This window comes from Accipiter gentilis, chromosome Z (assembly GCF_929443795.1).
Source record: "Accipiter gentilis chromosome Z, bAccGen1.1, whole genome shotgun sequence".
Lineage (NCBI taxonomy): Eukaryota > Metazoa > Chordata > Aves > Accipitriformes > Accipitridae > Astur > Astur gentilis.
This window is the reverse complement of record NC_064919.1, coordinates 8,755,894-8,780,060: the sequence shown is the minus strand read 5'-3', so window position 1 is coordinate 8,780,060 and position 24,167 is coordinate 8,755,894. Positions and strand designations below refer to the sequence as shown.

Below are 24,167 nucleotides of genomic sequence, written 5' to 3'. Positions count from 1 at the left end.
CATTCAATACCTAGTATTCCTTAACTATTATGTCCATGAAACCCTATACTTTGTGTTTCAGTGTGCTGCTTCAGCATTCCTACTTCCAATGGTAGTTGACCTGAACCTTCAGGCCATATGTAGTCTTCTCTGTTTTGCTGCAGAAAGCACAACAGGTGTAGTCCTACAGCCTGCGAGCAACAACACATCTATGTTTCTTACTTTGCCTGTATTTTTAGCTCCTTATGTCTTAACATTTTAATTGTTTTATTTAAGGTGAGTTTTATGGCATGGTTTTTTTCCAGTCTTTGGTTTGGATCATTCCAAATCAGCTTAAGTCATCATCATTTATGGAATTCTCCTTTGCTTCCAAAAACCTGCATTTTTAAGATAGAAGAATGAAGGGCAGTGAATGACCCCATACTTCTGCTCTTTACACAAGGCCTAGATTGTGCAGAGATGCAACAAGGATATATAAAGAGGAGGAGGAAGGAGTCACCAGATTTATAATGATGGCTCTTAATGTTTCCATGTTATTGTCATGGAATAGAAAGAATCCCTAGCAGAAGACCCACTATCCTAACCTTTGGTTTTTCCTAAGCATTTTCTATGGCTCCTCACTTCCTGGCAGACAGCAAACTTTTTGTTGTGCTGCAGTTACGAATTATTAATTATGGGATAACTGACACTTCCTTTATTCTGTCATTGCTCGGCAGACGTGAGATGCAATATCCCAGTGACAGCAATTCTAAGTTTTATACACACACGCCCCCAAGTCTGCTTAATAAGACACTAAGTGAAAGTATAGTAAAGAGTTTTTCAGTCTCACAATGGGTAGGTAAAATGTGTGGTCTCAAGGAAACATTTTTCTTGCATATTTCTTCAATGGAATATATCACATAGAAAGCAGGAGTGATAATGAGAACACACTCTTTGCCATTTCGGTCTTTGGTCTACTACATTTTATTAACATAATAGAGGAGGTTTTGATTTTGGTTTTGGTTTTTAGGATCTGAAGATGAAGAGAATCCTGAATTTATCACTTTTCTTTATCAAATAACTAAGGGAGTTTCTGCAAGAAGTTATGGGCTAAATGTTGCCAAACTGGCAGATATTCCTGAAGAAATCTTGAAGAAGGCAGCTCACAAATCAAAGGAGTTGGAGAGAATAATGAATATGAAAAGGTCAGAACAATTGTGATTCCTACACCCCACCCCCACCCCCCCCAGCTGTGAAACTTAAGCTATGAATTGAGGAGCATTTCACACAATGTGCATTAAAAGGAAGAGTAAGAGCTACTTCAGATATCCTCCTACCCTTCAGAAAAGACAGTGGAACAAAACTTTGAAAAAAATATTTAGGAAATTGTGCTATCTGTTTCAATTCAAGCTTTAAATTTTACAGTTAGCTACTATGTCAGAGGTTAACTGCTGCCCTCTGAAACAAGATTGGAAAAAAATAAATGCACATTGAGATAACATTAGGAATAAACTATTTTTTATTTTCTCATGGCAAATACTAGCAAATTTATTCTTTCAGGTATGTATTGTCACTGTTTTCAGGAAGGCGCATTTGAAATATAACTATCTTCTAATACCTACTTCTATTCTCACCAGTGATAGTGAAAATATTAATAGATTTAATTTAGAAAGTCTATTACTCACTTTGGAAGTTGAAATTGTATTTGCATACTGTAGTGTAGAAGGGAACGTGGCTATTCTTCTGATTTAACTTAAATATTTTTAATATATTTTCATTGCCCCTCAAACACTCAAAATTTTACAGAAAGTCTGGGGATTTTAATATTTTTCTGATAACCAGTTTTTCATTCAGGGGCATATGTACCTTATATATTAGACTAGTTATGAAAATTCCCATGTGTATCAAATGGCATCATCTTTATAAAACCTTTAACATGTACACAGATATAAATATGTGCTAGTATTCATATTCATTTCCACTGAATTTTTTTGTTGTTATTTTCAGTGACAGTCCTATCAGCAAAATTCAAATAGCCCTTTAGGAATGAAAACATTCTATTGAAGATACATGATAGTTTATGGGAAAAATAATGTGGTAGCTTATGTTAATTGGAAATAATAGTCCATAATTGACAAAAGTAAAACAAAAATTACTAGCAATATCTTAACTCTGTTGTGATAGGCTATGTAGGGTTCTAAAATCAAGAAAAAAATTGTTGTTCAGAAAGGAGAGAATATAAGCTGGAAGGCCAGAGTTACTGTGTAATAAAATTAAGATGTGAAATAATATAGTATGTCCCTTTGGTTTGTCTTCCTTTGTTCTATGAAAATCATGCTAGTGTATTACTTGGACAGGGCACAAACAGAGTTCTAGCATGTCTCCATTGCTAAAAAGAGCGTTAATTGCATACAAAACCTATGAGCAGTAAAAATAGTATGCAGTGATGTAGTTAGAAGACTGATTTACAGTGCCCATAGAGGGGTAGAGTGAGGGCTGACTGGGCCATCTTAATTATGGGACTTAATTCTGTCCAATGTGTCAGCTTTTGAATATGTAAGCTACCATCAGTTTTTTAGCTTTTGGTGTGTAATTTGCTTGTATTCTTAAAGTGAAAAAGAATATAAATACTTAATCTAAAGCTGTGATGAGTCCTTTATCCAGACTTACCACTGAGGCTGGAAGCCCCTGCACCCCACGCTTCCCTGCAGACTGCTGCCACCTGAGCTACATGAGGGCACGTACCTGGGAGGACCATCTGGAGCAGGCTCCCAAGCCCACCTCCTGCAGGTTGGAGGGGTCGCTCCCTGCCCTGTTCTCTGTGGTGCCAGGGCTGGTTTTGGCATGACCACAAGCAGGTCAGGTCAGGGATCCGATCCAGCTGAAAAGTCGTTCTTTCCCCAGTTGGTATCACACAAGTTCAATTTCCTGATGTTACACATGAACCGGCATTACTACCCGAAGGAGGAAAGGGTGGGAGCAAGAGGAGGAGGCTCTTGGTTCTGGCAGCAATTGGTAGAGTAAATGTAACCTTGAGACTGCAGCCCAGCCTACCCCATCTGGAGTTTGTCACTTTTGCCTCCCTCTTTAATGAGAGACAGTGCTGTGTAGGGGGTCAGGAAGAAGGGACATCCACCACACAGCAGTTGCTAATTCATTGGGTTTGACCTGTAGCAGGTTATTCCTTTGCTGTAGAACTCTTGCATGCACTTTGGAGGGAACTTCATGCATCTACATAACATACAACCTGGAGCTCAAGTCAGCAAAAAATATAAAAATATCAAATGTGTCTGATGATTTTGCAGTGCATAATTTATTGTATTATGTAATTCTTAATTTTTCCAGTTCTCCTATGTAGGTCATTATAGAAATATTTTCTTTGGTATATTCCTGTTTATTTTCACTTACTGCCATGACGTCATCCAAATGTCAAAGTATTCTTCTATACCTTCTTCCCAAAAGAGACATTAACAAATTTAAAAATGGATACAGTATATCTGTGTTAGAAAATAAAAATTATCATTATCTTGGGAATCAAACTCAGACCTGTTCATAGCCGTATACTTGTGCTGTCACAATACCCACAGGCCAGCTGCCTTGTCTTATTTTTTTAAATCACTTTCATATTATTTAAGAAAATCCACTGGGTAATTCCATCCAATCTTGACATCTTTGTTGTCAGGAATGTGTTGACCCATTTTAAATGTCTGGTTGTTATTTGTCACAGCTCTTACAAGTCCTTCTTAAATCGAAAAATATTAAAAAGAAACCAGGAAGTATGTGTGTAGTCATTTATTTTGAAAATGCGTTATCTCTTTATGATTCTACATGTGCAAATTTGTAGGCATGAATGCTGACAATTAAACAGTGCAAACTACAGTACTATTTATTTCCTTTAATGATTTACTCTTGCTCAGAGTTTGATTTCATCTTGTCAATGCTTCCGGTATGTAAGTTACTTATAAAATTAAATTGTTGACTGTCCTAGAGCTGGAATACATATATTGGAAAATGTGATGTGATCTTCAAACAATCAGTTAACATTTCAGCTATGCAAACTGCTATCTTTGGCTGTGTATAAAATTTTGCAGATGACTGTAGGGCTTTCAAGGTTTGATGTGCTTAAATTAAAAACGCGTCCATATTTTGATTGAATTTCTTTCCCCCCCCCCAGAAAAAAGCTAAAGTCGTTTGCTGAAGTATGGAAGATAAATGACTCTCAGGAACTACAAAAATGGAAGAGTATGTGCGAACATGAAGATGAAAGAAAGGACAGTTTTTAATCCTCAAATCATGCTTAAAGACGGAAAATAGTGCAGATACAAAATATGGGTCTGGAGACTAATAGATTCTATCAGGGTGTAGGTCTAGGTGCATTAAGTTGACTTTTCTGCCTTTTGAGAGGTAAGAGATGCTGCGTTGTGATATGATGCCCCACATCCAATTCCTGATTGTATGTAATCTTCTCAGTCCATGTTGCTTCCCTGAACTGTTTTCCACCCTTTTCCTTAACTGCAAAATGTCTACTGGCATTGGATTTAGTTTCTAATATGTTTAGAAAACATGCAAAAGTATGTTAGTAACTTACTAGGTAAATCTTTTATAAATAAAATAATGTCTTTTAACTTTATTGTACTTCAGTTTCTAAAGAAATATTCCTGTGTGTTGGGAAAATGTAGCTGAGTCTTGACTATGCTTTACTGCTGTACAATTAGTGAGAATGAGTAACATAAAGACACTTTTTTTTGGTTCTAGTATTAATGCTTTTAAAATTCACTAGTTTTGTAGGGCACCCCCGACATTTTTTGTGCATAATGAATTCAAGAAATTGTGTGTTATGTGGCTGGATTAGGGGAGTTTTATTTCTACTGATGAGATTGATGGTGCAACTAGTAGTTTTCAAAGCAGCAGCACAAAGCACACATTGACTGTGTTTTGTTTTCCTACTTCTTCATTCTCAAGCACACCTGCTTCCTTTTCAGCTTTCTTTCCTCCTGATCTTGGCCCTCTCTGGCATGGTCTGGAGAAAGACTTACTCTAAATAACGTTTGAGTATTGTAAGATGAGGTGAAAGAGGCAGTTCATACTATGCAACTGGCATCCCCAGTGCTCTTGTCAAATGCAGAGTAAAGCTGAAAAAAACAGAAATGCATTTTAATTTTTCTATTTGCAGTTATCAATTCTGAATTTCAAATGGGAACTGGTTTTCCTTTACAAGTATAACCGGGTGAAATACCTTGCTGTGAAAATGGACAATGATGTTGACATACTTAAACTTTGGCTAATAGTTTGTTGTATTGAAAAAAAGTATTTTATTAAGTGGTGTATTGGGTTTGCATGGCAAGGTTTCAGTAGTGGTGGGGCTAGAGGGGTGGCTTCTGTGAGAAGCTGCTGGAAGCTTCCCCTGTGTCCAACAGAGCCAATACCAGACGGCTCTAAGACGGACCCACCACTGGCCAAGGCCGAGCCCATCAGCGATGGTGGCAATGCCTCTGGGATAACGTTTTAAGAAGGAAGAAAAGTTGCTGGGACAGACAGAAATGGTAGCCAGAGAGAGGAGTGAGAACATGTAAGAGCAACAGCCCTGCAGACCCCAGGTCAGTGCAGAAAGAGGGGGAGGAGATGCTCCAGGTGCCGGAGTGAAGATTCCCCTGCAGCCCGTGGGGATGAAGACCCTGGTGAGGCAGGCTGTCCCCCTGCAGCCCAGGGAGGTCCACGGGGGAGCAGATCTCCACCTGCAGCCTGGGGAGGACCCCACGCCGGAGCAGGTGGGTGCCCGAAGGAGGCTGTGACCCCGTGGGAAGCCCACGCTCGAGCAGGCTCCTGGCAGGACCTGTGACCCCATAGGGGACCCACGCTGAAGCAGTTGGCTCCTGAATGACTGCAGCCTGTGGAAGGGACCCACGCTGGAGCAGTTATGAAGGACTGTCTCCCCTGGAAGGGACCCCACGCTGGAGCAGGGGAAGAGTGAGGAGTCCTGCCCCTGAGGAGGAAGGAGCAGCAGAGATAACGTGTGATGAACTGACCCCAGCCCCTATTCCCCGTCCCCCTGCGCTGCTGTGGTGGAGGAGGTGGAGAATCTGGGAGTGAAGCTGTGCCTGTGAAGAAGGGAGGGGTGGGGGGAAAGTGTTTTAAGATTTGGTGTTATTTCTCATTACCCTACTCTGGTTTGATTGGTAATAGATTAAGTTAATTTTCCCCAAGTCAACTCTGTTTTGCCCATGAGGGTAATTGGTGAGTGATCTCTCCCTGTCCTTATCTCAACCCATGAGCCTGTTGTTAATATTTTCTCTCCCCTGTCCAGCTGAGGAGGGGGGAGTGATAGAGCACCTTTGGTGGGCACCTGGCATCCAGCCAGCGTCAACCCACTACAAGTGGAAAGAAGTGAAATAAAGTATCTTGATTTTGCTATAAGGAAAAGAATAAAATGAGGCTTTGTAATCTTTGAGACAGCTGAACCTTTCTAATTTTTTCAGTAAATGAGAGATTTTTTGCAAAATCATGTGTATCAGATGAATATGAAATAATGTAATTGCAGGTGATTGAATTAACCTTTCTAATATAGAGAACTTCATGCGGAAAAGGTTGTAATTTTTTTACCTGTCTTACCTTCACCTGCTAACATTCACCAAAGACTTTTTTCCAGGTTCTTCAGATGCCAAAGCATCATTTAAACAAATAGTTTGCTACTCTAATAGCAGCAATCAATATGAGCATCTCCTTCCAGAGCGTGCAGTGCATTTATCTAAACTAGAAGAGCTGAAGAAGAAAACTAGTCTTTCAAGGTGTGGTTACACGTGTGTTTATCTATGCCAAACATTGTGAAGCACAATGAATGTAATACTCCATTATTAATGCACACAGATGGTAGTGCATTGGATCTAAAGACCTCTGACCATAGTCTTCAAAGAGAATAAATGAGCCATTACTAAATTCCTGTGTGTGCTAAATGTGCTTTTAGTAAAACTCTCTTTGCCCTCAGGGGAGCATTCAGACTATGCTCTGACAAGAAAAAACACCTGGATGCAGTCTGAAAAAAATGAAGAAATACAATTAAGAATGGGGAAATGGACACGGTATTACTGGTTTGCTCATACTATCAAGTACAAAGCAATTACAGCAGGCTTTTCTCTTAATCTCTGTGATCATGTTGGAAATAACTTTAGATTTTAACCCTGCTCAGTTCAACAACAGAGGTTATCTTGCTGTCCTGATAAGGTTTCTTCTAGATATGCCAGCTAATTATTAAAGCTATTGTTTTATTCACTGCTGATTATTATAATTCCTAGCAGATATGTAAAAAGTTACGACCATTTGAGAGTGCACCATAAGGAGATGCATGCTATTTTTAGATGTGTTTAATGCTGGGTTTAGAATATTTGTAAGGAACCACACAGTATGCAGGTTTATCTAGACCTTGGTCTGCTGATGTGGAGCACCCCTGCTCGTTAGGAGAGTGAGTGCCATGTGAGGGTGGTCGCTCTGGGATGTGATGAGTTCAGAGCTCACTTGGGTAAATTCATGGAGCATGAGATTAGGCGTAGTCTAGACAGGCAACCAGACAGACATTCCGTGGCCTTTGGTAGCATAGAGTGCAAGAGGGATACAGAGAAACAAAGACTTGCTGGAAAACAGGGAAAGGCATTAATTTTTTAGGAGTTTTTTTGTTGGGGTTGGCGGGGGGGGGGGCGGTTAATTTCTTTTGCTGTGGTAATTGGGACTTCTGTGTCTGTCACAGCAGGAGTCCTTCTAAGAGACAGAAAGATAAGAAGCTGCTCTTGTGTTTTCCTTTTTCTTTTCTCTTTCTTTTCTCTTTTTCTTTTCTTTTTTCTCTTTTTTCTCTTCCTCTCTTTTTCTCTTCCTCTCTTTTTCTCTTCCTCTCTTTTTCTCTTCCTCTCTTTTTCTCTTCCTCTCTTTTTCTCTTCCTCTCTTTTTCTCTTCCTCTCTTCTCCTTTCCAGCACACTAAGCTTCATCTTAAAGACAATCTGAAGTACCATTTTGGTAGTGGTATGATCTTGGAGATGTGCCTTATTTTTAAACCAGAGTAATAAAATTTTGTCTGTGTGCTGAGTCAGCAGGTTTGGTCTTAAGTACTGATGGCTGTAGGGTTAAAGAGTGACCCATACTTAGATGGTCCTTGGTTGTAGTGGGAATTCATGCTAGTCTTGAGTTTGCCTTCAAGAAAAGATGTCTAAATCTCTTTGTCTAAATATTAATATTTTTTGAAACCTGCATAGAGTATTGGCTCCTACGGCCTGTGCCAGCATGTTATTGACATTGTTAAAATTTAATATTGATGTGAAAAGTACAGCTTTGTGCTATACATAAAGATACAGTCTCTGTGAAAGACTTTTGCACTTTATGACTTTCATCCATTTTTTTTAAAGATGGTATTTATCACTTTTGTAAGCTTTTTCTTTGTTTTCTCTTCCCTGCTCTTAACATAAAAATGTTAATGCCTTGTGCATCTTGTCTTGAATGTATTGCCTTTAGAATGCACAGAGCCACAGGTTAGCAACAAAAATTGGTAGACCGTTTTGATGGAAGAGGAGGAGAGAGAGGGCTGGATACGCTGTCACTGCCTTTTTATATTTGGTTATATAAGAACATTATTATAGAATACATGAAATAAAACACATTACCAGTAGCAATTACCTTTCTTACTGGCATACAACTTCTTTCACTGAAGCAATTCTTAAGAGGATTTTTCTTTGTATTGCAAAGTTTTCCAGAAGTATTTCTAGAAATGACATGAATTTGCCTACCATGTAAGTTTACAAAGCGTATAAATGAATTTAAAGATCACTGAAATGTCAGCTGAGTCAGGTATTGCAATAAGTCTGTTCACTGCAAAGAAAGTAATGTTTATTTATTGAAATCTATTGTAAATTACCCAAATATTTCTACTATATGTAAAATTCATTGAGAATCCGATTATTTAGCTTCTTAGTAGTTCTGATATAAATGCATGTTTCATAAGGATATAAAGGTATGGTAGATTGCACTGAGGTAAGTGGGACTCTGTTCCAGAATCCGGATCATGCTTCAGAATGTCTACTGGGAGGCCTCCCTCCCTGTGCCGAGTCTTACCCCAGGTGGCCATTGCAGTCTCCTCCAAAATCTTGGCACCAGTACTGCAAATCTTGGACAGCAATCTGAAAAGTAAGTCTGAACTGCCTGTCTCTTTCCCTCTTTCAGATTTTAGAGCATATGAATGGAGTGGATGGTTCTTGTCACCTTTTGATTGTTCCTAAACATGAAGGCCATAGCAAGCTGAAATATACCATCTCAGCAGAACTTTCCCATCTGTTTTCAAAGATTTCCTCCCCTTCCCTGCAAAATCTCTGGCAATCAAATCCAGATCAAACGTTTATTAAATCCAAATTCGGTTCTGGGGGACAAATTTGCAGTCTGCTGATCTGAATCAGGAGTTTTAAAAAAGCATATGGCCAGAGCCGAAGAAGGGATTTACAGCTGAACAAGGATGAATTCAGGATTGAAAATCCAGCTAGTAGGTCAACAATGGGTTTCAATTCTCAGATCACTTATTTGGGTCTTTGACCTGTGCAAGTCCAGCGCTGTTGATCGTTCTTGTTTTGTGGGTCTGTATAGGGGAAGCCATGGATTTGCCCAGCTTGGTAGAGTCCTGTACTAAAAATACTCTTGCCAAAATTACAGAACTCTGCTTACCTTAATGATGCTACGATTGTCATTGTATGTGGCTAAGCATAATTGGTGTGGAAATCCTCCCCTTGCTTGAAATGGTAGATCAGTTTCTTCTTCCTCAGCTACAGATGCACAAACTCAATGACTTCCGTAAATACATTACAGATTTTTTTCCTTGCCTACTGTCCTGGTTTCAGCTGGGATAGAGTTAACTGTTTTCCTAGTAGCTGGTACAGTGCTGTGTTTTGAGTCCAGTATGGGAAGAATGTTGATAACACTGATGTTTTCAGTTGTTGCTCAGTAGTGTTTAGACTATAGCCAAGGATTTTTCAGCTTCTCATGCCCAGCCAGTGAGAAAGCTGGAGGGGCACAAGAAGTTGGCACAGGACACAGCCAGGGCAGCTGACCCAAACTGGCCAACGGTGTATTCCATACCATGGGATGTCCCATCCAGTATAGGAACTGGGAAGTGGGGGCAGGGAATCGCCGCTCGGGAACTAGCTGGGTGTTGGTCAGTGGGTGGTGAGCAATTGCCCTGCGCATCATTTGTACATTCCAATCCTTTTATTACTACTGTTGTCATTTTGTTAGTGTTATCATTATCATTATTAGTTTCTTCTCTTCTGTTCTGTTAAACCGTTCTTATCTCAACCCACGGGTTTTTGCTTCTTTTCCCGATTTTCTCCCCCATCCCACTGGGGGGGGGCGGGGAGTGAGTGAGTGAGCGGCTGTGTGGTGCTTAGTTGCTGGCTGGGACTAAACCATGACATCTAGCCATATAGACAAGTAGAAAGCAAAGGGTATTCTCTTAATTTTTTTAAAAATGTCAAAAAAATAATTTCTGAAGCAGTCATTTTGTATGGTGCGAGTTCTTGCAGGCCATGCTGTTAACTGTGAAATGGTGTATTTGTCTGAGACTAAACTGGTTTAAGTCACAAGTGAGCTGTAGAGAAAAGGATGACAGTGCCTAAGACGGTATTCAGGGGAAGTGAAGGGTGAACAAGATAAAGCCAGATACCAAAATCTAAGAATAGTTAGCTGTTCTAAGAATAATGGCATTAGGAAACAGGAAGGTTTGCTCTACATGGTGTCAGGATTTGTTAAAGAGTAAGCAGGCACAAGTTTGATACTTTGGCTACAGTCTTGTACCTTGCTAGCCAGCAGGTACAGCATGTAAGGTTAAGAGAGTTTGCCTGAGGCTGACATTCTGCAGTGAGCCCTTGCGCTGTTGCCCTGGATGTCCATCAGTCAGTCTACGTACGGCATCGAGAGCATCTTGCCCAAAGTAGTCGTCGGGAGATGCAGGTGGTGCCTGGTCATGGGATTCATGTCATTGCAACCACAGCTTGTGAAGGGTGAACTAAGTCTAGGGCAGGGAGCAAACTGCTGCTTATTTCGAACAGGAGCCTCTTGTCAGTTGGTCCTCGCTAGCCAGCAGATGAATCCGCCTTGTCACCTAACTTGCTCACTGCGCTGTGAGGGAGGGCAGGGAGGTAGGTTTGATGGCCCCGTCACATGCAGGACTGGTGTTTCCGTCACTCGGGAAGCAGAAGGGATTCTTGCCCTGTACTCAGCCCTGCGCAGGGTCAGCAGAGAACAAAGTTTAACCCTGAAATATAGAAGTTAGCCAGTCTTGTAAATACATACATGTAAAATAATTTTCATTAAGAGACATAGTTTTTGAATATTTATGCTCTTTTGAACTTGCAAGGAATCTGTCATAACATTCTGACTGCCCTCCTTCCAAATGTTTGCTTGTAAGTAAAAGTATTTTTTCAGGTGGTGTTATAAAATAAGGTGATTTTTATTTAAAATACTGGTAGCTGCATCTAGTAATAATAATGAAAAATACTTCTGATTTTAATGGAATTCTTAAACCTTTTTCTTTCTTTTTGGTTTGTTTCAGTTTGGGGTTTTTTAAGCAGTCGGTTTTATGACTTTACAATATGCTGTAAGAAAAAGGGTGATTCCTGGGAAGGAAGGGATCGGAAAACACAAATACACAGCAAATTTTAAATACCCAATCTGCAATAAGGAAGTAGAAATCAATGTTGCTTTTTACTTATAATAATCCAAATATCTAGGGTGACTTAAAACTCAGAATGTCCTGAATACTGGGAAGATTACTAGATATAATTATCTCACTCTTATGTAACACAAAATGAAAGTTTCAGTCAAGTACTGAGCTTTTCCTTCTGCCTACATATTGAAATATTTCTCTTTGCATATTCCTCTCTGCATAAAGCATTATAAATTGGCTATCATCTTAGAGCATTTCAGAATCTCTCATGTATTGTATGAGCACATATTTATAGTTCTTCTCGTTTGGGGGGTGGGGTGGGGAATCACAGCACCACGATGCTAATCACTAGAGGCGAGTACCTCTGAACCGGCCGTGCCGGACCGCCTTTTGCTGGGAGGTTTGTCAGGGTGGTGGACTGGTGGCTGCTTTTACATGGCCGTGCCGGACCGTCTCCCTCAACCTCCCCCAGGGCCGTGGTCCTCTGGCTGGACCGTGTCACTCCCAGGAGGAGAGGGAGAGGTGGGGGGGACGCCGTCCCTCCCTGGACGTGGGCACGGTGAGCCTGCGGGATCCAGCGGGGCAGAGGGTCCAGGCTCGCACCCTCGGAGTGAGGGTTGGGCTGTTTAGTCAGCTGAGATTCCCGCTGCTGGGGAGGAAGGGAGAGGGGAAAGGTCTGTTCTCTGGTGAGACCTCGAGTTGATCCTCCACGGGGAACAAAATTGCAGATGGGATGCACAGGGCAAATATTTGTTTTGCAGTGAGAAGGCTAAAGATTGTTCCTTAGATGTCTACTTAGATGTGCTAACTTAGGCAGCTTGTCAGCCCCCCTGTGTGCCTGAAACAACTCGCTCTCAATCACTGGAAAAACAAGTGCTTCAGTGAGAGCAATCAAAGAGGGGAGTGGGGGAATACTTAAGGAGAAGGCCTTGAAACAGCATTTCTGTCTCAGTTTAAGTCAGCCTACCTAGAAAGTGCATCACCAGGGAGCGATAAGACTTGTAATTTGGACTTTTTTCAAAACCGATCTCAAAGTAAGTAAGTTTTAATCATGCTAAGCACACAACAGCAAGGTACACTGAGCTGGCTTTTCTGTGCACTCCGAGAACATTCCCAGCTATTAGACTGTCACATTGCAAGCAGCGTGGTGTCCAGTAAGACCACCCTCTTCCCAGCTGGTTGGTATCTGTGGTGTTTATATTCTCCTTGGTTATGTTTTATGCACGCTTCAAATTAATCTCATTTCATTGTGGCCCACTGTGAAAGTATTTCTGTATAAAGTGAAGTACTGTGCTCAATTTGCAGTACTTTACTTAAGCAAGGACTGTATTAATGCAGTAAGTAGCTATATTGAATGAGCTGATCATCTATGCAAGTTTCTGTTCTTAATAGCTTCCACATAGGAAATGAAAACTTTGCTAATCCCTTAATTAAATTTGTGAACTAAAGCTGTGTAAGCCTTTGACACTCATTTTTTTTGAGGAGCAATTAAGTCTTGAAAGTAAGCTCAAGCCCGTGGCCAGTGATACATTTAGTCTGACATTGTGTTATGTCAGACAAGGCAGTAGGCTGAGAAGCCGTAGCTTTCCTTTCCCCTCTGTCCCCAGCAGTAGGAGAAAAATCTCCACCTCTTTCCCAAGGGATGTGTAGCCTGCAGACAGCATGTATGCAGCTGCGTGTGTGGCACTCAGATTTTATCCATCTCCGCAGAGTTTCGTACAGGAGTGTCTTAATTCCCCTTTGGATCTCTCCAAGGCACATTTGCATCATAACATCCTCTCTACCCTAATCACATCGCTGTGTGATTTCATTAGGACATAGCTTTACTCCCCTTTTTAATAGTTCTAACAGGCTTCGTAGTCTGTTCCTCACATCCACCGGTTGTTTCTCAGCTGGTATGTGCTACAACCATCTTGCCTATCATTGCCTATAATTTTTTCCCCCTCCTGATAAAAGTGGAGAGTGTTCAACGAAAAACTTAAAAAGCCCTTGATCCTAAATTTAAACTTTCCGCTACACAGCAGCACCGTGCAACTAATTCATTTCCATCCAGTAACCAACTGCTAGCGTTTCAGTGGAGGCTACAGCAGTGCTCTGGATTTTATATTCCCAATGCTTTAATACAAAAATGTTTCAATACATTCCTTCATTGTGCTGTTCTTTGGACCAACACATTCTGCAGTCTCTCTTCTCTCCCCCAGTTTCTGTAAAGACCTTTCCACATGCCTCATAATCAGGTGCAGGATTGATGAGACCAGTCACACAGTAAACAAGCAGTTCGGCTGCAGGGATCTCTTCCCTGCAGATTGGGAATGCTGGACCACAGCTGTGTTTCCCTCTTGCCAGTGTCAGTGAGTTTACTGATACCTGCAGTTTCTTAGCAGATCCTCAATTCTAAAAGTTTAATCTGCAGGGCCCCTTGAAAAGGTTCCCAGGGACTTCAGCGAGAGTTGATTTAGATTCAAGGTTAGAAATTGGTTTGTTATTTCCCCTGTGTTTCACAAAATCTCAACTAGTATTGTCTGCATAGCTTTCTTTTTAACTTACACATTTAATAATTTCTTCTTTCTGTATTCTTGAAATGTAGGTAAGAGTATGATAGGGAGAGGCATTTTGACTCTTCCTTCACCTTTTAGACAGTAATCCTTTAATGCTTTACTTATCACCATGGTACTGGAATAAAGGAATATCTGAAGTGATATTTTCAAATCTCAACCTCACTTGGTTTCTCAGTTTTAGATCCACTAAGTTTTGAGGCAAGTTGATAGCAAGTGGCCCAGTGATGTACATTAGTTTCCCTTAACTTGCTTAACAGATCTCTCTGTGATCAATATTAAGCATTTAAAAAATTTCCCTTTTATTTCCTGTCCCATTATCTTTTGGCATCACAGACGGCTGCCTTGTCAAGCACTTACTGAAAGTAGGGTGGTTGTTTTTTTTTTTTTTTATTGTTATTGTGTTTAAAACCTCACTAGCTTCCTATAACAGACCTCACAGTGAAGCTGTCTATTAACATACAAATGTAGCTACCCGTTGCTAGAGAGGGAATTGTCTAGAGAAAGGGAAGCACAGTGCTGCAGTGAAAAAGGAGCAAAGAATCTGAAGCTGGCTGAGCACACCAATATGGTGCATTAGCAAACAGGCAACGCTGCTCCTACAGAGCTTTCTCTTTAGCACTGAGCAGGTAGGTACTTCACTAGGCTTGGACACAGCCACGGCCTTGGGGGAGAGGAGAAGGTGGCTGTGGTAGTGAGGTGTAATGCAAATTTGTGAGGTTGCTAAAAACCAATCTCTTCCTTAGGAGATTTACAGTAGCTTTATGTGCAACTCATTGCATGTAGAAGATACATTTTCCCCAGTTAAGACCACGTATCCTGATAAAAGATTTATGCATTGTATTTGAACTGGGTTTGCAAATGAGGAAACAATTGCTTATTAAAGGACCCAAGGCAATACAACCTTTTCCTTGCTGTCAACATGAGGCAGAAGTGTCAGAATAGTTTATAGGGTTCCAAACAAGGAGAGGAGACGAATTATTTGCAAGAACAAATACTGGTCCTGCACCAGTGTCAAAGTGGTCTTGTCACAGGTTATGAGGTAAACTGTATATGCTGCTGAGTCCTTGCCTTAGAGGTTTACAAGCTATTGCAAAGAAAGTTATTGACGTACTTAAGCTGCATGGAAAAGTGTGCTTGTTTTGCCTGACTCCATTCTTCTCTTAGTAACAGAGGGCTATACGTTTTGTACGTATCTTTTGACTGTCCCAAGACAAGCACTGTAATTTGGGCAGTGTTGCACTTACGAAGAAATTGATACTTCAGTAAGAGTTCATACGCTTTGGAGTTTACAGTTTTGTGAGTGGAAGTGATTCTCCTAAAATAAATGGGATTATAAATGAACTGAGGACAGAATAGCCTTTAAGGAAGATAAAACATTTGCAACAAGTGCCACCAAAAAGCCATCAAAACAGAATATTTGTGTTTTATCTCTGTTAGACTCTGTAAGTCTCTGCCTTACAGATGAGGCTGGGCAATTTCAGCCTAGGTCAATGATCTGACAGTCATTCATGCATCGTAGACAAGCTACTGTAAGTTATGGCCTCTGCGGTGGTCTCCCACCACTACAGAAGTATGCATGAGTCTACTTTTACTGTGGATGTACTATGGACAAGAGATGGACACAATCATGTCATCTCTCATGTCTCCCCTACAGCTTCCTCTTTCAAGCCTTGAGTATTTTTTGAACTTGTTGGCCAGTTTCAATCCGTATCTCAAAGACGTACTCCTCAACAGTGCACAAGGAAGCTTGGTAGTTGGGGAGAGAAGACCCAAATGACTCCAAAAGACCTGCTGGGGAAGGTCAGCAGGCATCAAGCCCTTCTCCTCTTGTGAGGCCGTAGTCAGTGAGCCCACCAGCACGTGCAGGAGTTGCTACTTGTGCATGCAAATGCCTCCGCCAGGCAAGAGGGAGCTGGCCACTGGGGAGGGTAGTTGGGAACAGTCAGGAGACTGGAGAAAGGAAGGCTCTGGTCTCTCCATTGTTGATGGGTTTGATGTTAGAAATCTTTCCTTGAGGCACGACTATGTTGTCAGATAACAACAGTTGGTATAAACCAATTCAGTGTATTGTTCATATGTATACACACATACGTACATGTATATATTCTGACAGCCATGTTCTCACCTGTTAGAAACCATTATTTTGAAAATACATTGTTCTAATTAGGTTACATTCTTTCTATATGCAACCTTTTAAAAATTCCCATTGGATTTCCTAGCACTACAAATACTATAGCATGTGTGAGTCCAGTACAAATTTTTTCAATGACAGATGTCATGCTGCAGTATTGGCAGGTGTAAAGGGCATGAGTCAGCTACCTGAACACAGACAGCTAATGCCACTTGAAATTCCCTGGAATAACTCGAGACATCCTCCTGAGGCTGGCAGATGTGACAAAGCATATAGGGAGGACCTAAGCTCCTCTGGTGTGGATCTTGCCCTGGGGCATTTGCAGAGAGATTGGCAACGCTACGGTTGCGTGTGTTTGGGCAAGTCAAGCCCAAAGAGACAGCAGCAGCAAATTTCTTGCCTGTTGCTAGACTGCAGAAGCATTTCCCTGCTTCTGTCTGCAGCTTCTTTCATTGAGCAGCTGATCACTGCCTGTATAGGCACCTTGCTGCACTGTCAACATGCCAGGCCTCCTTTTATTCACCTTTGACCACCTATCTCTAACCTGCCTCTGATGTCTGTACCAGAATGTTGGTACGTTGGATCACAACCATTCACAGGCAAAGGACCATTCTCAAAAAGTTTTTTTAAGATTAACTTCTAATGCCTTCACTACCATGGTTCACTTGTGTTTCAAAAAGTAGGTGTTTGTGTGAAAAAGCATTGAACTAGATTATACTGTACTGATGGATTTATTTATGCAGTAAAATTCATGCTGAGTCCCCAAGACCTGCAAGTTTTGTTTCAGTGATGTGACGTCGCAGCAGCCAGAGGTGGCAAGGGTTTAGTCATCCGTGCTTCACAAGTCCATTCTAGGAAGAGCACAAGGCTGAAGGGTCCTTTTACCGTCAACAGACCTCCATGTATACAAACTTTCTATCGCATTAAGTTTGTCCTTGCCTCTCTAAGCTGCTAAGTAGCTTCAGTGCATGGCACATCAGTGTATAACATTTTTGAGTGCTGCTGCATGCTTTAAGCCGTGTCATGGATCCACTCCTTGGCTTTAGAGGCCCAAGATCCCTACTGCTTCTTGAACAAGACCAGCAATAATTCCCACTGAGAAGTGGCTTGTCTATTTTGATTGTTACCAAGGCTGCTCTCCCCCCGCACCCCATTCGCCAGAATTCATATTGCACTATAAACAAAACATAGTTCAAGGATTTTTTTTTTTTTTAATTCTGAATGGTAAGCAGTCTGTTCCTATGTTCAAAGTGAAAGCTTTTAAGAGGGCACTTTATTATGACCTTCACAGCAAATACAAAACTAATGTATCAAACTCTCATCTGAGGATTGTTTACGTACTACAGCAGTTAACTGTTGGCAGAAGCCTTCACCTCGCACATAAATAGTAGGTAACAGTCTGTGAATCATCTACTTTAAGGGTAGATATTGTTTGGACAGCATTGGCAGCGATTTCATATTTGTGCAAACTTCTCAGGGTAAGTCTCACCGAGGTGCACAGAATAAGTATTTCAAACATTCATGTAAGCAACAGCATTATCGACAGTTTAGAGCCCAGAAATGAAGTTTGCCATCAGAAATCTAGATTCTCTTCTCAGGATTGCTCTTCACTGCTCATTCCTCTTGGCTTCATCTCCTCCATCTACAGAAAGGGAGATAGCGCAAGTCTAATTCAGGGTGGCAATGCAATGAATGTTTAGTATATGCTTTCTTGTGACATGCATTGTAAAGTGGAAAGAAGCAGCTTGTAAAGACAGTAGTGTGCATGGATAGAGGTTAACCAGGTAATTATTTTCAGCTCAGAGCTAGCTCACATAAAAACATGTTATACCACAGAATAATTTGCAACTTTATCTCTCGTCTAATGTTTGCACACCACTTTTCATCTACTGAGTGATAAAAAACTGGGACGAGATTCCCATGCCAAAGCATGGTTTAGGCTAGAGAGGCCCCGTTTGCATGAAGGGCAGTAGAATGTGGGAGAAGAAAATGTCCAAACATGCTCCTTCGGCATCTGCTCTTTCCTGTATGTAAGTTACCTTCTCCAGCGTAACTTTTTTCCTCTACCAGCAAGTGCAACAGCGTAGTGTGCTTTGCCCAGTCTAACCATCAAGAGGACCAACAGTCTTCACCAAAAGATTGTTCTTCTCCAAAACCAGTCACAGGTTGGGAGCAAGATATGTGGCATGTTAGAAGAAACTTCAGGTCATATTCCCTGCCTTTAAGTTCTGTCTCTCTTTGAACTTATTTAAAGTGAATACCAAGGACTATAAAAGAGGGGGCCACTCGGGGTGTGTGGCTAGCCATGACTGGTGCAGGCAAGTCCCAAATTCTTCCTTCAGGCTGGTTCTGCTGATGGGTCAGGATTCTCCCCATGGTGCAGTGCTTTTGACAAGAGTCGATATTATGCAGCAAGTAATTTTTGTGCTGAATAATTTTTGTGCCAGTAGAAATGCATCAACATAGACAAAGGGATGTAGGAAGAAACCTGGACTGGGTGAGACTTGAAACCAATTGTCCCATTGTAACAGTCATGGGCTTGATGTGATCCCACTGAGAAGGTGAGGTGGGACTGGTTGATCTCACTATTCTTGCTGAAGCATCTTCCCTGGTATCACCTGGTGTGTTGCCCACCTGAGCACAGCTTGTTTCCTTTCCTGCTAAGCCATGTTCTAGCCTATTTACTTGCAATGAAAGTCAAGATTTAATCATCATTCATATCCAAGAGCTCCTAAGTGACATCGTGGGTGCTTTGCTTATGTCACATCTGGAGAGCTGGTGCTTAAGAAGGACCCAAGGCAAAGTCCTGGTTGCTCTGGGAGGTGGTTCAGGGCAGCCCCAAATCATGCAGTGATGGGGAAACAAGGAATTCAGAGTACTGCTTAAAGGGTCCTGCTCACATCCATGTTTGCTGTACAGCAGCTCTGTACTGCTGGAGAGAAGTTAATGTTAACCTCATTATCTCATTTCTTTACATGAGGAAAAAAGTCCCATTGTTTACAGATAAGAATAAGGGATACTTTGCTAGGTTTCTAATTTGCATAATTAGAGGTATGATCTGTTTTGCTCTCAGTAATATTGAGAGCTTTTCTCTTATTTATACTGTTAGATGTATGAATGAAAGCAAGCCTGTTTCTGCTCTCACCCATTAAAAAAAAAAAATGTCATTTTTGCATCTTGGGAATGAAGTCACTTCTCTGGATTTCTGGAGCAGTCATGACATAAAGCAGCAGCTCTTCAAGGCAATAGCTAATAATAACACCTTGCTTCTCCCTGCCCCTCAATCATGAATTGTGGTAAGTGCTGTGTAAATCAGGAAATAGACAGCTGCTATCATGGAGAGGAAATAACTGCAGGCTGAGCTGGCCTGAGCCCGCAGTGGAAAACACCGTTTCTAAACGGGCTTTTTCAGGAAGTCCTATGTGACAAAACTTCCAAGGAAAGAAACGGCATTCATGAGAGGGCAATCAGCTTTCTCTAGCACTCAGGACAACCACTAAGGAGTGCAATGGGAAGGATTTGTCCGGGATGAGCTAGATAGTACAGTCCCCTTCTTCCCAGCACTAATGTTAAACCATGGTATCAAAGCAGTGCTTGAAAAGAAAACTTGTAACATTTATTTCCTTTGTGCTTCTGTCTCCACTTGTCATGCCTTTAGAGGAGCAAGTATTGTCTTTGCTGGTAGGTTCAGGAGACCTGACTTTCTTGTGCAGTCCTATCTCCTTCAAGACTTATACTGCTTATACTGTCCTTACGCATGCCAGCTGCAGACCAGAAATCGCTGGTATGTGCCTAGGCTTGGGCAAGAGACAAAGGTAAAACCAGCCACTGGAAGTTAAACGACTCGGGCCGATACCAGTTGCATTTTCCCAAACAATGAGGATGAGAAGCAACAGGAGTTGTCCTGGGGGATTCTCTGTTGCTGCGTATTTTTTACTTGTGAGTGGATGCTTATGTAGAAGAGATAGAAATTGAGTCAAGGTAGTGTTCTGGATTGTGATATTTTAAAAAGCATACTGCTTTTTCTGCAGAACTGTAATTGTGATTCAAAAATACAGATAAAATCAGTGATAAGGGAAATGTACAATTAATAAAGAAAGGGTGGGCTGGAAGATACATATGGGCAAAAGTAGGTGAGATTAAGTTTAGTTTAAATAGTTCACAGCCCTCATGGAGGAAAATTTCTGTAGCAACTGGAAAATGAAAATAAACTTTCACAATACAGTGTAAGCTCTGCTGCAAGAATATATGCTGACATTTTTGGTTTTTTCACTTTTCTGGATTTTTCCTTTTGCACAGCTTTAGTTCTCAGATTGTCAGACACCAAAACTACATTCCCCCAATTAACAAATCAGCTTGTTTAACTTGCTCAGAAGATGTACAGATGGATTATTTTAACAAAAGACACAATAAAGAGATTCATTATAAAGGTCATAAATGAAAAAAATCACTCTCTGTTTCTCCTGGTTTCAAAGCAGCATCTTACCACCTCAGTTAGCAAAGTGTAAGCAGGGCACATCAAGATTACTTGATATTACTGAATCATGGGGGGAATTTTCACAACAAATAAAGTGATATTAACTTTTTTTCAGCATATGGAAGCCACGGCATCTTATAACTCAGCTGAAGTTGTTAAGAACTGAAATCAACCGATGTGATACCATCTCAAGGGTTTCAAGATGAGTTTTTAATGCATTCTGCAAATAGAATCATGTTGATTTCTTTCAGAAACAATGAAAAAATCCATCTACTCTTGCTAATAAAACCACAGTATATCTCACTACAGTTAAGGGCTGCAAATTAAATTTATTTTTCACAAAATAGATTATATTATGTCAAGTTGCTAGAGTGAACAATAGTTATTGTCGGGAAATAGGTTCAGATAAGTTGTACAAACAACACTTCCTCCCTTAGACTTTCCCAAATTGAAATTGCAGATTGTGGCCTGGGGACAAAGTGTACCCTGAGCTCTCAAAGCCATGGGAGATTCAGTTCTGGCTCATTTCCTTGGGGTCTCAAAGGGTGTGAAATTGCCCTCAGCAGACCAAGCCCACAAATGTTCCTGCTCCCTTTTGTCCTGAGCCAGTCCTGCAGGAAATCAGTCATTGTTTTTAGTGATGCTACCCACAGTACTTTGCTGTTCTTCAGACAAGGTGTCTGCACAGAAGCAATTACAGCATTGGTTACACAAAATCATCTCCTCTACACTGTCTCCTAGCTGCAGAGCTCCTGAGAGGGGGACTATGCCCACCAAAGCCCTGACAGAGCACCTATTAGCTTCACTTCAAGAGCACGAAGGACTTGGGTCTTTCTTTTTTTTTTTTTGAAACAGCCATGGAAATACTGTCAGCTGCACAAAGCAAAACGTCTTCTGATCAGGCTGTTTTGACTAAGAGCATAAAGCATAAACTAGCAACACTGTGCTCTCCGGTTGCATCACCCTCTGGTTTCCATGTGGTGAGGGACCCTCTGACTGACAGTAACTCCAGACTCTCCAAACCTCTTCTCTGCATTTACTGCTATAAAAACAAATAATTAGCACAGTAGCACAAGACTTTTCTTATTTCCTTAATAAAGCATATCAGTAATTAGATTTTCCTTTCTCTCCATACGGCTAAGCCAGTACAGCAAGAGTAACAGAAAGCAGAAAGCGGTTTTACACAGACAGGGTAAAACACAATTTCTAATGAACATCCAACATGCAAAAGTGTCAGTTGGTCAGCTGGAGGGATATGACTGTAGGAGGAGTCCAGCCACGAGGGACTAGATCAGTTATTCAAAACCCGCTGGTGCGTTTAGGGCATCTCCCACAGGGAACAAGGAAGAGGAAGAGGAGCTGTTGGAGAGGGTGGCTGCTTCTGCCTGTTGCCTCTCGCCATCAGGTTTCCAGCTGGCATGAGTGTCAGAATGTCTCAGCACTGCTGCCGAGCTGCAAGGAGATGGACACCATTACTCAGGTTCCTTGAATCATTTTTTAGAGATTATTTTATCTGCGCCTTCTGTATGTCCATCTCCCATCTACTGCCAGAAACACGTTGGAGAAACGATGGCACAAGTCATTCTACTGTCATCCTCCAATTCTTCAGATGCCTGAGGTCTCTCTCATCTTCTCAGGCAGGTAACTAGCTGAAGAAAAATTAGTAAGCGCAATGTGTTCTCCTGCAGATATTTACCAAGGTTTCTGTAGAATTGTATGTAGCGCTAGCTGGTCATTAGCCATTGCCCTGTAGTTCCAAGAAGGCATTTTAATCAGTTAATAAATAATATATTTCCTTAATTAATAGTTATTCTCTAAACCACCTATGCACAGATTATTCTTTCTCTTCTGGCTTAACCCTTAAAGTTATCGGCAACACCCTCTAGCTCCAGCTATAATTTGACGGTTTCATGCTCTCAGGTCTACGTGAGAAGTAAGCACTAAAGTGATGTTATAGAAACTTACACCAACTTTCTTCCAGGTAAGAGTTATTATTAAGTCTAAGATATGTCTTGTGAGATGAACTCACTGAGATTTCAGAACAAAAGCATACACTTGAAGATTAAGGCGGTGCAGCTAATCACGTTCAAACACCATTAAGACAAGAAGGAAGAGAGACAATAAGGTCAGCTCTGCAACTGCAGAAGTCACTCAGTCCTGTACGTTCTCTTCAGCCAGAGACTGCCAAGTCTTCCAATGTTTTTAAAGTTTAAGTTTGGCAGTGGAGTTTTGTGGGCAATTTATGCAGGTAAGGGTTTCATTTCATTAAATGCAATTGTGTCCCCTCCAGAAACCTACCGCTCTCACCTCAGAAAAGGTGCAGTTTCAGAGTTGGCTTAAAGTGCCCTAAGACAGGTTGGTGCTGATAGAAGGTGGTGTCAGCTTCCCACGCCAAGCCCTGGACTACATCTTTTTGCACCAGTGTGAGCAATTGAGTGACTGCAAGGCAACAACTACTAATAGTTTTATTGCTTGTTTAATTTTTGGGCAAATGAGCAAACTGGACCAATTTACCATACAACCATGGGACTGCTATTGCCTAAATAAAACAATTCGTACAAATGTGTAGCTGTGGTAGGGGAAAGGAAATGGGCTAAAATGAGGGTAAAACAACTCTTAAAAAGCAATGCAGTATTATATCAAGTTACGTGGAATGAAATATTCCATCTTCAGTGATCTGCAAACCCAGGTGGCCTCAGGCTCGAGTTCCACAAGCATGTTTTGCCAGAAAAAGATCTGTGCTGCCAAGAAAACTGATCCTACTCTCCTCTGTGTTGTTCCCTCCCTTGCAATGGCCAAACATTTGTTTGAATTCTGGGGACATGAATTGCATGTCCCCAAAACTGAACGGTTTGGAAGTTGGGTGTTGGGGTTGTGTTTTTTTTCCCCCCTTCTAACGTTACAGCAACAGTTTATCCTATAATCTGGTTTAGGTGGCAGTTTGCAGAAAAAAAGATGTAGAGCTAGTCATCAATCATAAACTGAATATGAGTCAACAGTACCATGCTGTCGTGAAAGAGGCAGACGTTAGATGAAGCTCTGTAAGCAGGAGTGTATCCTGCAAGACAGGCGACGTCACCCTCCTGCTCTCCTCAGAGCGAACGCCTTGTCCAGCCGTGGGCACCACCATATCCAGAGAGACGTGGACCTACCAGAGTGAGACCAGCAAAGGGGCGTGGTAGCGATGCGTTATCTGGAAACAGGGCCGTGGAAAGGCTGCGGAGTGATTTAACCTGCAGGGAGGAAGAGATGGCAACAGTCTTCTGAAAGGTGAAAGGCAGCTGCAGACAAAGACCAGCCTGCTCTCCATGGCCCGTGGGGGTGTGGAGGGACAGAGACTTAACGTTGCAGGAAAG

At 41.4% G+C, this 24,167-nt stretch overlaps 1 protein-coding gene across 1 annotated transcript in view; it reads left to right on the top strand.

The window, feature by feature from the left end:
- Positions 1-6,897, top strand: part of MSH3 (mutS homolog 3) — a 121,104-nt gene extending 114,207 nt beyond the window's left edge. The window contains exons 23-24 of the mRNA XM_049795132.1: positions 989-1,163; positions 4,133-6,897. Of these exons, the coding sequence (XP_049651089.1) occupies positions 989-1,163; positions 4,133-4,241 (284 nt within the window). The 3' untranslated portion in view covers positions 4,242-6,897. The remainder of the gene's footprint in view (positions 1-988; positions 1,164-4,132) is intronic.
- The last annotated feature ends 17,270 nt before the right edge of the window (positions 6,898-24,167 follow it).